Genomic DNA, 16,959 nt, shown 5'->3' on the forward strand with positions numbered 1-16,959 from the left:
TTATTTATGAATATTTTCCTACTACTCTTTATCTTTAATACATTCAAAGTGAATCACAACCTGGCTGAAATATAAAATAAACACAGTCCCAAAATGATTAAAGCCATAGGTTTAACAAATAAAGCAGAGAGAGATTTTAAAAAAAAAATCTTGGAATAATACAAAATCTTAGCAGCATGTTTAAGAGTTAAAGTGTGGGATCCAGCCCCAAGCTAAAGCCTTGAGACTCTACAAGCAAGGATATCTAGTATGGCTTCTGGAGAGTCACAACTGGATAAGAACCTCTAACCCAATTAATGAAGCACAACAAAACTAAAATATTTTTACTTCACTTAGCATCTCAAGGATAGTGTTAATTATAAGAAAATAATCTTGTAATGTGAATTGTTTGTGATGGCAAAAATTTTCCATAAAGTAAAAAGTTTCATTAGAAACTGACCGATTTTTTTTTTCTTTAATTTATATGCCACTCTTCTCCGGAGACTCAGGATGGCTTACAATGCATTAAGCAATAGCCTTCATACTTTTGTATATTTATACAAAGTCAGCTTATTGCCCCCACAATCTGGGTCCTCATTTCACCTACCTTTGAAAGGATGGAAGGCTGAGTCAACCTTGAGCCTGATGAAATTTGAACTTGCAGTAATTGCAAGCAGCAGATGTTAATAACAGTGTTTTAGTCCACTGTACTAAATTGAAATATTTCAAAGGATGAAATATTTATCCATTGCAATCCATTATGTTTAATGATTTGAAATTTAGCATCATGTAAAATGTAGGACATCAAAAAATAACAATGTTGTCCCAGACTATCTGACAATTTTGCTCAGTAATTCTACAGTTATACATTTATTTTTTAAGGCTGAGCTTTTATTACAGGAACATTTCCACTTATCTGTTCCATAAACTGTAATAAATTATACATCGAGGTATCCCACAATAATTCAAGTTTTAGTGCAATTTAGTTCCAATCTAGAGCTAAAATATTCCATCATCATATACTGATTTGATTGCTGAAAATTGCAATACCATTTTTCAAAGACAATCAGGGAATATTTTATCCAATATTAAATATGGGGGATGCACATAAAGAAAAAAACTAGGTTGATTAAAATATGGGGAATTTTTGCAAATAGAAAGATGTGGAATGGGAATAACTTTGCTGATTATTTGTCCCTTATTTTTTTTAAATGGCAATTTTACAAGTAGCATATTGCAATAGGGCTCAGTATCAAAATAATTGTTTAAAAGTAGTAACATTATTTCAAAACATATTTGTAAAACTGAATTTTCACAACAGGCAATAGTGCCATGTCTGATCAATGATGAAAGAAAGAAAGAAAGAAAGAAAGAAAGAAAGAAAGAAAGAAAGAAAGAAAGAAAGAAAGAAAGAAAGAAAGAAAGAAAGAAAGAAAGAAAGAAAGAAAATGTTTTGTCCTTGAGTTACTGAAGATAAACTGTGGGGCGTCTTACTACTGACACTGGTTAAGCGTTCCCTGAGGACCATTTGCTCTCTCAAAGTACTTGGGATTTTAACATTCATGAAAAATTGCTGACTTCTGGGAATAAGGTGAATCCCCTTGAAATTGGGCAGCTAATAAATTCAAATAAATAAATAAAGCTTTGTCAGTTTCTTTTCACCTGACTCCCGCTTTTCATTGCTGATATGGCATGATGCAAACAGGCTGAGTGAACAAATTGAAGAATCTCACACCACAGTTTTTATATAAAGAATGCTTTTAACTCTGATACAATGCAGTATCAATACGGGATAAGGGATAGACTTTCTCTCCAGGTTGAATAAACTAAGTAGCAAATGCCTGATTCTATAATGAAGCAGCCGAGTAGAGATTGGATCCTAGAATCCATAAAACATTGCTCGCTAATATAGCTCCATTATGACTGGACATTGGCCAGACTGGTGGGAGTCCAATGACATCTAATGGCCCACATCTTCCCCACTCCACTCCCTTTGGGAGGGGGGAAAGGAAAACTCATGTAATTGATTTATAGCTAAGTATGTGGTGTTGCAAACATACAGCACATATGGATTAATGTTGAAATTATCACACACAAGAACTGGAAACAGGAAAATAAGATGCCTGAATACTTTTTCAGTACCATGTAGATAATAATGCTCTCCCTTCATTCTCTCCACAATTGTAACATGCACAGATAACACTTATATATAAAAGCTGCCATTGTTTAAATCCATTCACTGTATAAAAGTATTGCAGGACATATTTGGGACATGCTGTTGCTACCATGTTCTTTTTGGATTTCAACAATTTCTATCCACTCACTCAATTAAAATAATCTAAGTATTAAAATTCAGTTGCTTCCCACCCAGCTTGATGCCAATTTTTGTTTTATTTTGTTACCTCTGCTAACAGAGTACCCTGTGGCTCCAGTTCCAGGTGAATTTCATGGCGTTCATTATCAAGAAAATCTTCCAGCTTGAGGTATTTCAGGGCACAGAGACTGCGGTAGTCACGCCAATAGACGCCAATCTCCAGCTCTCTTGACTGATATGGAGAGAAGGGACTCATTAAAAAGATCAGCAACACATCCACCACTCCTACAGCGAGGTCCAAATCATTTCCTAACAATCAATTAACAGGTGCTTCACCATATTTCTCTATCTGAAGAATGGTGATCCCAAAGACTACACAGAAATACCAACATCATTATGAACCAATGCACTTTAATAAATATGAAATACATTAACTAGAACGCAAAGTGAAATAATTGATATAACTCCTCTCCCTGAAGTTATTACTCATGTGACCATGGCATGAAATTGGAGGAGTAATGTGACTTCTTTGCCACAGAGATATGAGCAGAGAGATGTTTATACAGCACAGATCTGGTATCTGAAGTCCGTTAACAGGCACCATCTTTGCACGTACCCTTTCTAATTCCACTGTGAAAACCTGGTTCCAAGCTTGTAGGCCAATAGATTTCCAAGCGGTCTGACCTACAACTCCATTGTCCAGCTTCAATACAGCACTTACTTCATCTACGAGAGGAAAAATTGGAATGTTGAGAAAGAGCAAATAAGATTGAGAACTGAATATAAGGATTTCATTTCATGATGATTGAACTGCATTAACACCAATGCAACACTAAAACGTACCAACATCCCTTATTCACTCTCTTGTTGTGGTCTGACAGCAGCCTGCGGAGCTCGCAGCGGATTCAGACAGTGAGGAGGCTGGGGAGGAACATAGGCCAGTCCTGGGAGTCTGGGGAAGGCCCGGATGAGGGCTCTGCATCGGAGTCAGAGATGGGGCCAGGGCCATCTGGGAGTGATGCGCAGACTCCGGAGCCCCCCGAGTCGGACAGCAGAGAGGCAGAGGAACAGGAGGAGCCTGTTCCTAGTGCATGCATGCACAGAGCTGCCAGAAGGCAAGAGCAACTAAAGCAAAAGGGACGACTCAGGAGTAAGGCCAGGAGATGACTGGCCCCTCCCATAAGGCTTAAAAGAGAAACAAAGGCACTTGGGCCTAGGTCACAACATCTCTTATTTTAGTGCCGATTGCCCTCAGGATTACTTACTGCTGGTATCTTCCGATTTGATGGTGGTCCTGCCGCTTACACTACCACTGCGATTATACAGCCCTCTCCCACTGCGGCTCATGAACGAAGGCCGTGCTTCACCAGGACTGTTGCAAGGCAGGCAGACAGTGGAGCCACGGGTACGTCCTGGGACAACCTCCAGCAATCCACTACAGCCCAACAACTGCACTTCCAGGATCCCTGCCAATAAGAAACTGCTAAGAACCAAAGTCTGGAAAGTTTGAAACAAAAACAACAATACTTTCTTTGAGCCTTAAGAGAGTGAGCAAGAGATTGGGGGGAAAATCCTATTATCTCACTTGTGTATGAAAAAAGAAGGTACATTAAGAATGGATTATAACAGGAGTCCCCAAACTTTTGGAACTCAGGGACCACCAAGTTCATAATTTTAAATCCCATGGACCACTAATATGAATCCAGTGCACCGTTTGATGAAGCGCCTGGACTCCCAGTGACAGGATGGGATCCTTCAGGCACTCTCTCTCCTTCTCTCATTTCTCTTTCTTTCTCTCTCCCCCTCTCTCTTTCTCATTCATTCTCTCTGATTCCCTCTCTGTCTCTTTCTTTCTCTCTCTCTCGCATTCTCTCTTTTTCACTGTCTCTCTTCTCTTTCATTCTCTGTCTCTGTGTGTGTCTCATTCTGATTCTCTCTCATTCTCTCTTTCATTCTGTCTCTCTTTGATTCTCTCTCATTCTCTGATTCTGTCTCTGTCTCTTTCTTTCTTTCTTTCTCTTTCTTTCATTCTGTCTCTTTCTTTTTCTCTCCACCCTCTTTCACTCTCTCTCTTTCATTCTGTCTCTCTCTCTCATTCTCTCTGATTCTCTCATTCTGATTCTGTCTTTTTCTTTCTCTCTTTCTCTTTCATTCTGTCTCTTTCTCTTTTTCTCTCCCCCCTCTTTCTCTCTCCCCCCTTTCAATCTCTTTCATTCTTTCTCATTCTCTCTCTCCCCCTCTCTTTCTCTCTCTCATTCTCTTTCTCTCCCCCTCTCATTCTCTCTCTCTTTCTCTGTCCCCCCCTCTTCCTCTCCTCTCCCTCATTCTCTCTTTCATTTTCTCTCTCATTCTCTCTGTGTCTCTTTCTTTCTCTCTCATTCTCTCTCTTTGTCTCTCCCCCTCTTTCTCATTCTCTCTGTGTCTCTTTCTTTCTCTCTCTCATTCTCTTTGTCTCTCCCCCTCTTTCTCATTCTCTCTGTGTCTCTTTCTTTCTCTCTCTCTCTCATTTTCTCTCTCTCTCATTCTCTCTCTCTCTCTCATTCTGATTCTCTCTCTGATTCTCTGATTCTCTTTCCCTCTCCCATCTCATGGGCCATCTCATGTGTCTTGGGGAGGAGAGGAAGTCAAGCGTCTCCCTGAGAGACCGAGGTGCGTGGAGCACCAACAAGGGCCGGAAGAAACGGTTGTGAGGTCCAGCAAGAAACGAAGCTTCGCTCCTGCTCTGGAATATGGAATGAATCTCCATCCACCCTCCCTTTTCCTTGCCAGGCGAGGAGTGACTGAGAAGGGAGGGCGAGGGGCGGGGACAGCCACTGGTGGTTTAGCCAACAGGAAGCTACAGCAGGGGGAAGAAACAGCCCGGGGTTGCCGCCACCCATTGCTTTAACCCGCCTGTACCACCACCACCCCTTGCACCATTAGCTCATTCTGGCCAGTAAGGGCTGCACTGCAAAGTTGCAAATTGCACAAACCTCCCTTTACAGCGGAGATTTTCAGCCCCACCATGAGCTGCCTGGCCAGTCCCATATTCTAGAGCTCTAGTCACAGGACTGGCCATTGCTCATCCTGGAGCAGCTCCTCCACCCTGGTGCACCGCGGACCACCAAAATTTTCTCGCGGACCACCGGTTGGTGACCACTGGATTAGAAAGTAGATAAAACAACTGTTGTATGAAATGGGGGATACTGACTAAGTGGAATGTCCTGATTGTTGCTGTATTAACAGTTACGAATTACAATTTAATTTCTATATCACCTTCTTAAAGGGCTCAAAACAGTCAAAAACTAAACTGAGACATTCTGGCAATAGATTGACCCAACCTATGCCCACGGGGAGGGGGAGTGCAGTCACCTGTAAGTGGAGATGGCTTTGATAGGGTATTATACTGGTTATGCTGGTAGGAAGTGGTATTGCGGGCACTGAAGGCAGGAGAGGATGCCATGATGAGTTCCTCCTTGATGATGCAGGCCTTTGGATGATCTTCAGGCAGTTCAGCCAGACGTTGCTCCAGAGAATATCGCAAAAGATCCAACTTCTGGCTTGATTCGTTCAGCTTGGTCTGTGCCTACAGCAAAGGCCCAGATCATCAGGTGCCAATTTGGCTCAGCCTAGCAATGACCCATTTTATATTCTCCTTCCATTTCCACACAGCTTCCAAACCAAGACAATCTACCTGACGTATTAACAATGATATAGACTCAGCACCCTGTGGCACACAATCCTTAATTCTTCAGCAAGTGGACTGTTGGATCCCAGGTCATATCTCAGCTACAGAGCTTGTGAGTGGGAAATCAAAGTGCAGTATTCCCCATGCCCACGGTACAGGTTATAGGAAATTTATAAGAACAGAACATGTGATGGGATGGTCTTGTTTTTTAACTCTTCTCCAGCAATTATTAGAACTTAGATGTAAATGTTCTGACAATGAATAAACCTGTCACAACTTATTTGACAAAAACTGATCGCTTTTTTTTTTCTTTTAGAGATTTAATTGACCAGGGGCATAGAATGTGAGGCTTCAGATCAACAGTGGCCTCCCAAAATGTCAACTGTGACCCATTTCAAATGTTTGTTTGTTTATTCTGTTTCTAGACTTCCCATCTCCCAGGATAGATACAAATGTTGTCTTTGAACTGTAATTTTTAATATGCCAGAAGTGGGATATTAAATATACCAGAAAGTCATATTAATTTAATCAAATGCAACTTTCGTCTAAATTGTGATTTTTAAGATTCCATCCAAAAGTCAGACACAGTGCTTAGTCTAAAGACAACTGAGCCTATCTAGCACAGGAAATTGTGTTTAGACAATATGCACACCGACTGAGAATGCTTACTTGTAATGCCAAAAACATATAGAAACACCAATCTGGGAGCAGTTAATGCAAAAGTTGCAAATATATGTCAGAGAATGGCATAACTGGAACAAGAAGTTTAGGTTATTTTAAAATCACATAATTTACAGCAGCACTGAATTGCTTACTGCTTCATTTCTTCAATCATTTTATGTATCTTTATTATATAATACCAACCAAAGAAAATGCACCATTACCTCAGAAATAGCATGACGATCCTGAACTTTGCTGGAGCTCAGAAGACGCAGTGCGTTTTTGGCACCCTCAGATATAGCATATTCTACTTGGAAATGATGGCGAAGCTCCTCAATTCTCAATTCTATGGCGCTTAGGTCTGTGTTCCCTGCAAGGAACATTAAAAAGTCAGTCTATCTCCATTTGTATGCTTAGCACCAGGGCCCTGAAATAGCAACCACAATTTACCTAGTTCAGTGCCAGCCTTAACTATGTATTTCCTAGAATATCCTCAACCCTTGTAAATTCAAGAGGAATTAAACATGATGGAAGAATATAGTCCACTGCTCTATTGGAAGTAAGACTATTTGCCTATAAATAATAGCAAAGGAATATCCAAGGCTGGAGGGAACTGGAGGAAATATAGAGAACAGCCTCATTGATAGGATATAAACATAAATGGATGTATTGTGACTGCCCACCTACCACAGCAGCCATTTTGTCCCTTTGACATGCTCTTAAATTTTATGGTGCCCACCAGTGCAAAAAAGGAATTCCTGATTTAAAAGAATGATAGATCCCTTTGTGCCTAATATGTACTTAATTCCAGAGGAAAACCCAGAGACCTGTATGCAGACCCAGAAATAGGGGTTTCACATCAGGTGGGAAAAAGACGGGACTTTAAACTGTTCCAAAACCCATTTCCTGGTTCCTGAAGAGTTTGAAGGGCAACAGGGACATTGGCCTTTCTGAAGTGACAGCCTGGCTATAGCACAAACAGAGCTTGCAGCAAACAGGGGTTTCTTCTTCATCCTCTCCTTCACCTTGCCCATCTTCCATAGTCAGCTGCACTTCGTCAGCTTGCACAGCCTTGCGAATCTGCATGCGGATAATGTTTATCTTGGTTTTGCTATCTTGTAGCATTTGCTGGGCTGTCTGCAGCAACTTCCGGTCCTAGATGGAAGACCAAAGGGGTGGATTGAATTCTCTCCAATAGAAGAAAAGTATTGAAAATCACAGCAAAACCAATGTAGTTGGCAATAGGTTTAAGACAGACAGACAGACAGACAGACAGACAGACAGACAGACAGACAGAAATAAGCTATAAGAATACCCACAGCACAAACTGGACTGCCTTCCTAAGTATTAACAATTATTATCTCCAATAATTATCTCATTAACTCTGCCCATCCAGCATGAGTTGGGCCGTCTTTTAAAATGTAATCAATCAATCTGGCTGGACCCAGGAGATATGCCTGCTCTGTTGTTGCTCCTGGCCATTGGAACAGCATTCTCATTGAGATCTAGCTCAGTGGTTCTCAACCTTCCTAATGCCGCGACCCTTTAATACAGTTCCTCATGTTGTGGTGACCCCCAACCAGGGGTGGGTTCTAAATTTTTTTACTACCGGTTCTGTGAGCGTGGCTTATTTTGTGGGCGTGGCTAGGTGGTCATGTGACTGGGTGGCCATGGCTATGTGTATAGGAACTACTCAGAGGGCTGAAAAAAGTCATTTCTGACAGGTCCTCGCACTTTTGACTGGTCCTCACACTTATGACCATCCTCACATTTATGCCCGTGCAGCATTCTTAACAACCATGTCACTCATTTCACAACTGCTTCTTTTCACCATGGTGATAAGATAGGGCAAAAAACGTAAAATGTGAGAATAGTCGTAAATTCGAGATCTGGTCAAAAGTGCGAGGACCAGTCAAAAATAACTTTTTCAGCCCTCTGAGTAGTCCATATGCATAAAAAGATACAGCAATAGAGAGGGATGAAGGAAGGGAAGGGAAATTAGAGTAGGAGTGAGGGTAAGAGAGGGAGGAAGAGAGGAGGAGAAGGAGAAAGGAAGAGGAAGTAGGGAGGAGAAGAAGAAGGGGAGGAAGAGAAAGTAAGAAGGAAAGAAAAGAGAGAGGTGGTAGGTTTGAGGAGAAAGATTGCTGTACAATAAAAAAGATGAAAGGGAAGAAAGCCAATCCCAAACAAATATAAAGATATTAAGATAAAGAATGAATTGTTAAACTTTAAAGAATAAAAGAGAACAAATATGAATAAATAACAATAATTAGAAACACACATACAAACATACAATGTATTTTCTTTGAACAGAGTATTTGGCCGGTTCACAAATTTAAACAGTGTTTAGTCATTTCAATTAAATTTACAATTTCTATATTTCCTTTTTGCCATATTTATTCCTCATCTATTTTTGTAAAAAGCCAATATTACCCTTCATCCTCATCTCTAATCTTAATCAAATTCAATTTTTCCCTTCTATTCTATATTATACCCCTTCCCATTGTCATCTATTTTTATATCCATCCTCACATTGGTTAATTATGTAATATTACAGTTGTTTTATATAAATTCAACATTTTAATATAATTCAATTAGTTATATAACTACCTTTTTTGTATATGAATCAATATGAACATGAATATTCCAATTATTTCCATGCAATCCAATTTCTTACAAATCAATTAATTATATTTGCCAATAATAATAAACCAAAAAATTTCCCCTATATATTCCTCCAAACCACAACTTAACCATTTCTGCTTTCAACACAATATGCAATTAATAGTATCTCAATTATTACAATTCCCTAGTTAAATAGAGCTTTTTTTCTTTTGTGTTTTAAAATCTTGAACTCTCCTCTTTTTCCCTAAATTTCCCATTGTTTGCACCTAGCTTTTTTGGTGAGGAAAAAGAAAAGAAATCTGCCTGCCTAATTTTCCAATGTTGCAGCAACAGCAAAGCCAACAGCCTGCTTTACTTTCAGTTTCGTTTTTCAGCATAGCTAGGGGGAAAAAAATCTGCTCCAGCAAGCAGCAGAGCCCTGAGCAAAACAGCTGAGAGCAAATCAGCTGAGAGTCAGGAGCCGATCTAATCAAGGGCTAATTAGCCTATGCTGAAGCTCCGCGGGCCAATAAAATTACAAAAAAACACAGAACCATTTGTTAAATTGCTGGCTCGCCCACCCCTCGCCCACCACTATTTATTGGCAATAAATAGTGGTGCGGAGGGGCGGGGCAAGCCAGCAATTTAACAAACAGTTCGGCCAAACCCCCTAGAACCGGCAGAATCCCACCACTGGCTATAGGGCAGCCCTTTGAAGCCCCACGGCAAGAATTTAAACAGTTTTTTTTCCTCTAGCCATCAGCTGGGACTCAGGAGGCAGCAATAGATTGGGAGTGGGCGGGGTAAGCGAACAGCTGGCAATCCAACAGAGCAGAGAGTGAGGGTGAGTGAAGGCGTGGGGGGGTGAGAGAGGGCTTTAGCGACCCCTGTGAAATGGCCGTTCGACCCCCAAAGGGGTCGCGACCCCCAGTTTGAGAACCGCTGATCTAGCTGATCTTGACCCTGCCTGCCTTTGAGAAGGCATTAAAGAACCTGGTTCCCCCCCCCCCTTTCAGCATTGAGTCTGCGACCAGTATGACCCACTGGAAGATTTTTTTCCCCCTGGCACTTTATTTGTCTACAGTATATAACATATTCTGGGGGTTTTTGTCTGTTTTATTATGGTTTTATTGAATGCATAATTGCTCTTTAATGATGTACATCATCCTGAGTCATGTGACAAGTGGATGGCTATATAAATTGGATGGATGGATGGATGGATGGATGGATGGGTGGATGGATGGATAGATAGATAGATAGATAGATAGATAGATAGATAGATAGATAAATAAATAAATTTAAATAAATTTTAAATAAATAAATAAATAAATAAATTTAAATAAATAAATAAATAAATAAATACTCACTTCCCAAACCTGGGGACTCAACTGTTATCCTCTGTATGTTGCTAGTGGAGTGGGAATACAGGGATTCTATTGAGTTTTCAGTTATTTACAAGAACTGTCTACTTTTCCAGCCAAAATTGTTTCCAAAATAATTCTTTTTTTAAAGAACACTCTAAAATTCGGAGGCAGGTTCTCAAATTGTGAGAAACTGTAACTGCAAAATGCAAATATATATATTGTATTCCTGACGCCAAAACAACTAAAACAGGATTCACAGAAGAATTGGTGTCTGTCGAAGTTTGTGGATGCTAAAATGAAGCATTGCGATAAATTCAATCAATACTTGCCTTCTGGATCATAAGGATCAGCAAACAGGATAGGATCAGTGGTGAAATCCAATTTTTTTTTACTACCGGTTCTGTGGGCGTGGCTTGGTGGGTGTGGCAGGGGAAGGATACTGCAAAATCTCCATTCCCTCCCCACTCCTGGGGGAAGGATATTGCAAAATCTCCATTCCCACCCCACTCTGGGGCCAGCCAGAGGTGCTGGTTCTCCAAACTACTCAAAATTTCCGCTACCGGTTCTCCAGAACCTGTCAGAACCTGCTGGATTTCACCCCTGGATAGGATTAATTATATATGATATTTAGGCCACAATTTGCTAAGGCATGAGCCACACCATTTCATTTGATGTTTTAAAGAAGAATTTTTCCAGATTTTTTGAACTGAGGGTGGTTCACAGGAGGGAGTTGGCCTGCTAAGCTTCTTCTAGCTTAATCATAGAAGGTTAACCCCCAAATGAGCTTAATCCCCAAATGAGTTTTTTTTCCCTTTCCCAAGAAAATATTGCACTGTTTTTGTTTCTATTTGCAAAGCAAGGGAATGTACTACTTCAAGGTAACTTGAACCCCTAGAAGTAGCAGTTATCAGAAGCTGCTTGTTCTTGTGCGATAACGTGTTTAAACATTTTAGAACAGTGTATTCCAAAGGTTTCTAGTAGGAGATATGTTGAGCATCAACATAGTGATAATTCTGTGATTATCTAAGAAACTTTGGAAATCAGCACATTGGTTTGTTACTTTGCAGGGGGAAAAATGTAAGGGCAACCAGGAATGCTGATATGAATTCTTATTTTCTTAGTTACTTCAGTTTGGAAAAAAACTTAATATTTTTAAGAGAACAGGCCTACCAAAAGGCAACACTGACTTAGATAGGTGATCAGATTATTTATCAGGCTGAGGGCAGTGATACAGATATTTTTTTTGTATGGGCAGAAATATTGCGTGGGAATATGTAAAGTGGCAAAAAATGCTTCTGCTTAGAGAAGCTCCTCAATTAGAGAAGGAGGACAGTGGAGAGGAAAACAAACATACTTTGGCAGCACCGTTGGCATACATCTGGATCATGTTCTCTGCGCCCTGCTTCACCTTCAACTCAATGTTGAGCTGCTTTTCCAGACCAGCAATACGACTTTTGGTAGCTGTTGATCGGCTCAAGCTGCCTGGTGATTGTGGGGCATCTAAAAAGGGATCAATTATAGACATTAATATTAGCAGGATGCACATCCTAAAAAAGAACCATCTGAATTTTTGAATAGAAAGTAAGGAGAGGGTGTCACAAGTCTAGAAGAATGGAAGGTTCTCTGTGTCAGGGACACTTGAGATATGGGAAAGAAACATATTTCTCAGATTCTCTTCCATATTCCCAGGGATGGAGGTGAGGGGAATCCACCAATGTCAGCAATATACATTGACCAAAAAAACCCACAGAAAAGTGCTCAGCATTTTTATATTATATTGAACAGGTCTTGTGTAGCCTCAGGGCCCTCATACAAATGTCCTTTTGTGTTAATCCATCACCAAATATTGGCAAGAGAGTAATTATTTCAATTTATTATCAAAAACCAGCCAATGTAGAGTAGTTAAAGCTGCCCTGAGTCTTCGGAGAGGGGCGGCATATAAATTTAATTAATTAAATTAAATTAAATTTCCCTCTTAGTTGCATTTTGTGAAAAGGGACTAAATCTTGATTTACTTCATTAACATAACTACTTCTGTCAGAGATAGTGCTTCTTTCCTGCTTTTGAACTACTCTTTTAACTTTCTTCTCATTCCTTCTTTTTTCTTCTTTCCTCATTAACACTTTCTAGTTCATCTCTTACTTGATCGCCCTTCCTTTCCACCCCAATATTCTGGCTTTTGCTCTCTTGGGTTTGAATGTCAGAATGTCCACCAAGGAATGGTCTATATCCTCTGCTAAGTTTTGGGTAGGTCAATCACTAAACTAGGTAGGAAAGAAATGTAAGTAAACCCAGTAACTTAAGAGAAGAAGTCACAAGTCTACCCAATTTATTTGGAGAAATAATTTAATATATTTTGAAAATACTCTAGTCTCTTGTTCACTTATTTATTATTTTATAACCTGCCTTTATTGTTTTTATGAATAACTCAACATGCCTAATACAGGTAGTCCTCGACTTACGACCACAATTGAGCCCAAAATTTCTGTGGCTAAGCAAGACAATTGTTAAGTGAGTTCTGCCCCATTTTACAACTTTTCTTACCACAGCTATTAAGTGAAGCACTGCAGTTGTTAAGTTAGTAACACGGTTGTTAAGTGAATCTGGCTTCCCTATTGACTTTGCTTGTCAGAATGTTACAAAAGATGATCGCATGACCCAGGGACACTGCAGCCATCATAAATATGATCTAGTTGCCAAGTGTCTGAAAACTGATCACGTGATCATGGGGTTGTAAGTGTAAAAAAATGGTCATAAATCACTTTTTTCAGTGCTGTTGTAACTTTGAACAGTCACAAAACAAATGGTTGTTAAGTCAAGGATTAACTTTACTCTTTCCTCTTTCTATTTTCCTTACAACAACAACCCTGTGAGATGAGGTTGAGAGAAGTGACTGGTCCAAAGTCAACCAGCTGGTTTTCCATGTTTAAGGAGGAGTTAGAACTCATGCTCCCAGTTTCTAGTTTGTGCATTAACCATAATTCAAAGTGCACATTTTAAATTTTCTTTGACTTCCAAAGATCACAACAGGAGTATCTAAAGACTACTTATTCCCAATGATCAACAGTCAAAATACCTTACTTTGTTATGGGGGGAAGTGGACCTTTTGCAGGACTAGTAATCCAATTTTCAAATGTTCTTCTGAAGACTACTCAATAGACGTCTGATATAAACAAATTTTAAAATGATTTTATGTCTAAAATGTAGAAAATGTTTTATATGTTCTTTCACAGCCATAGAATTAAATGTGTAGGATTACAATGCCTATCATTCCTCAGCCACTATAGATAATAAAAGTGGTAGTTAACCAATCTGGTTGGGAACACTAGTTTAGTAAAACAGATTTTGGTACTCTATTTTTTTCATTTATTTTTTTACTGCTGATTGCTGTTTTAAGCCTTATTTTTAAAATATTACTTTAAGTGGTATTTTTAGATACCTTGATAACCTTCTGAATTATAGGGCATAAAATTAAAATATGTATGGAGGACATAGGGAGTAGCCTTGAAAGACAGAAGGAAGATCTGCTATGAACAATGGTCAGATTTCTTAGTATGGTCTACTTTGTGACTAACAATATACCAGTATCACATATAAGAGGATTTTGTGTTTCTGTGCCTGGAGTCAGTCTGAATGAACAAGTCCATGCAACATTATTGGCAAGTGGTTTGATGCTGTCTTCCTCCTAGGGCTGAAAGTGAAAAATTGGCCCAAAACCATCCCACTGACTTCCTGCCTTAGGGAGGACTAGATTCATAAGTCTCCTGCTTTCTAGCTAGAATATTTAACTTCTACGCCAAACTGGCTGTCATAAAAGCAAATATCCTGGTTTAAATCATAGGCCTTCGCAAACATAATTCCATAAAACAGGTAATGCCGGTTACAAAGCAGCTGCATCTTATTAGTGCAGAGAAACAACCCTATCTGAATGAAAAGGACTTAATGCAGGACCTATTTTACTTGAAAGTGATGAACTGAGAGACAAACAGAACATGTTATTATTTCATTAAGTGTAAAAGATTAAACAATGGAAGTATGTCAAATGTAGCAATAGGATTTATCACACTATTTTCTCAACTGAAGAACACATTTCCAATGAGGCCACAAGAGAAAATGGTAAAATTCAATCAACCTAGGTTTTTTGTTTTGGTTTACTGGAATTCTCAATTTTTCCTCTGTATGTCTGCCATACAGAATAAATACCTATCTCGGACAGATAGGTAGCAATATAAATTGGATTAATAAATAAGTAATAAATAAAACCATGAAGGAAGGTTTTTTATAATACTGTACATATATTATCTACATTCTGTGGGTACTGCTACTCTATTAGAGCATTTATATAATCTATATTCTATCTCTGTACATTTTGGGTCCGAGACAATATTTTGTGGATCCAGCATTAGACAGTAGTAAGGTCCTAAATCTTGGAACTAGCGTTTTCTGTCCTTCTGATTTTCTGAGGCAAAGATCTAACTATGAAATTAGATGCTTATTCCTAAGAAAGACTGGCAGAATGGCTTGGTATCTACTGCTTGGTAGTTAGGGTACTTGCTGTACAGTAAAAGAAGCCAACTAGAACAAAACTTTTAAAGAAAAACAGCTTCCTGTTATAGGCATTAGAGGAAGAGAATCATGGTAGCCTCAAAAGGAATCTGGTAGTGAGTCTTCCAATTAACACATTTTATTAAAAAGTGTAAATGTGGTGTAATTGTTAAGGTGCTGGCTAGAAACTAGGAGATTGTGAATTCTAGTCCTGCTTTAGGCATAAAAGCCAACTGAATGACTTTGGGCCAGTCTCTGTCTCTCAGCCCAATCCACCTCTCAGGGCTGTTGTTGTAGGGAAAATAGGAAGCAGTACAGTATTATGTATGTTCGCCATCTTGAATTACTTATAAAGTAATAAGGGTAGGATAAAAATGTTTTTTTAAATGGGCTTTTGGGGGCTATAGCTCATTTCATCAGTAAAGTTTAGTTTAATTTAGTTTTAGTTTAATGCGATTTATATGCCGCCCTATCTCCAATGGATTCAGGGTGGTTCACAACAGTAAAATGTTATTGTGTAATAACATTAATACAATATAAAATTAAAAAGTCCGAATTAAACAATTTAAAATCAGTTTAAAAACTATTAAGAAACCCCCCCTCATCAGTCCAGGCTATGAAAGTGCAGGTGTTGATGCTCCCGGTGATGGAGGCGGGTGGTTCGGAGAACCGGTAGCAAAAACCCCTGCCCCCCCCACCCAGCTGAGCCGCACAATCATCAGAGGCTTTTTTTTTAACTTTTAAAAGCATTTTTTCCTACAACCTTTTTTTCTTTTAAATGCCTCTGCCGATCCAAGCTGAGTTGTCTGATGGTCAGAGGCATTTAAAAGAAAAAAAGTCTCTGCCGATCAGGCAACTCAGTTTGAATCGTCAGAGGCATTTAAAAGAAAAAAACCCTTTTTTTTCTTTTAAATGCCTCTGACGATCCAAACTGAGTTGCCTGATCGTCAGAGGCATTTAAAATAAAAAAAGTCTCTGCCGATCAGGCAACTCAGCTGGGATCGTCAGAGCCTTTTGAAAGCATTTATTTACAACCTCTTCGCTGAAGAGATTGTAGAAAAAATGGTTTTAAAAGTAAAAAAAAAATGGCCACGCCCACCCAGTCACATTACCCCCCCCAAGCCACGCCCACAGAACCGGTAGTAACAAATTTTAGATTTCACCACTGATGTGAACTGTAGCTCCGAAAAGCTCATGACTTTCAACAACATATGTTACTCAAAAAAGTGCTACCAGTCTTGATTAAAGAAAAGGAACAACTCATATCTTTTAAGCCAGTGCACCATGGGGTGACTCTAGAATGGGTAATCCCACAGAATATGCACAGTATTCTCAACAACATCATACCAAAATTTGTGGGACTAAATGGAGTCAGGATCAAGCATTCATCTAGTTAGAATTCTCTCCTCTCATCAATAACGGCTGTATACCACAGCAGCATTTCCCCAAAGGCTATAAAGCTCAGTGGAGTGTTTCGTGTTTTTGTTTGCAAGAGTTCTGAGTTTTGGGCCCAAAATCATTACTATTTTTCCACCAGTGAAGAGGAAATTGCCACACCCATGTACCAAACCCTTTCTACTCCAGCTGTTTACTCTCTGAACTTCTCTCCTCCTCCATTTTGTGGCATGTGTTTTAGAGTGAAGTCAGGTACGATAGCAGCCACTTCCTCTTTGATAAAGTCTCAGCAACTTCTACATATGATGCAGTCCTACAGCACAGTTCTTGCCTTGCTAAACCCTCTACTAAAAGACAAGATGCAGAGCAAGATTCCACAAGAAAGATAAGAGCAGAAGCACAGGCATGTCTACTCAAATAACTCAGGGGCA

General features: G+C 39.5%; 1 protein-coding gene across 1 annotated transcript in view; it reads right to left on the reverse strand.

The window, feature by feature from the left end:
* PKN1 (protein kinase N1) overlaps positions 1-16,959 on the reverse strand; it is a 97,785-nt gene that overhangs the window by 15,109 nt on the left and 65,717 nt on the right. The window contains exons 3-9 of the mRNA XM_070937410.1: positions 11,943-12,088; positions 7,646-7,775; positions 6,845-6,990; positions 5,645-5,858; positions 3,559-3,759; positions 2,910-3,019; positions 2,382-2,525 (exon numbers count right to left, since the gene is read on the reverse strand). Coding sequence (XP_070793511.1) covers positions 2,382-2,525; positions 2,910-3,019; positions 3,559-3,759; positions 5,645-5,858; positions 6,845-6,990; positions 7,646-7,775; positions 11,943-12,088 — 1,091 coding nt within the window. The remainder of the gene's footprint in view (positions 1-2,381; positions 2,526-2,909; positions 3,020-3,558; positions 3,760-5,644; positions 5,859-6,844; positions 6,991-7,645; positions 7,776-11,942; positions 12,089-16,959) is intronic.

Source organism: Pituophis catenifer, unplaced genomic scaffold (genome assembly GCF_029215685.1).
Source record: "Pituophis catenifer annectens isolate HBS135680 unplaced genomic scaffold, rPitCat1.0.hap2 SCAF_2, whole genome shotgun sequence".
NCBI lineage: Eukaryota > Metazoa > Chordata > Lepidosauria > Squamata > Colubridae > Pituophis > Pituophis catenifer.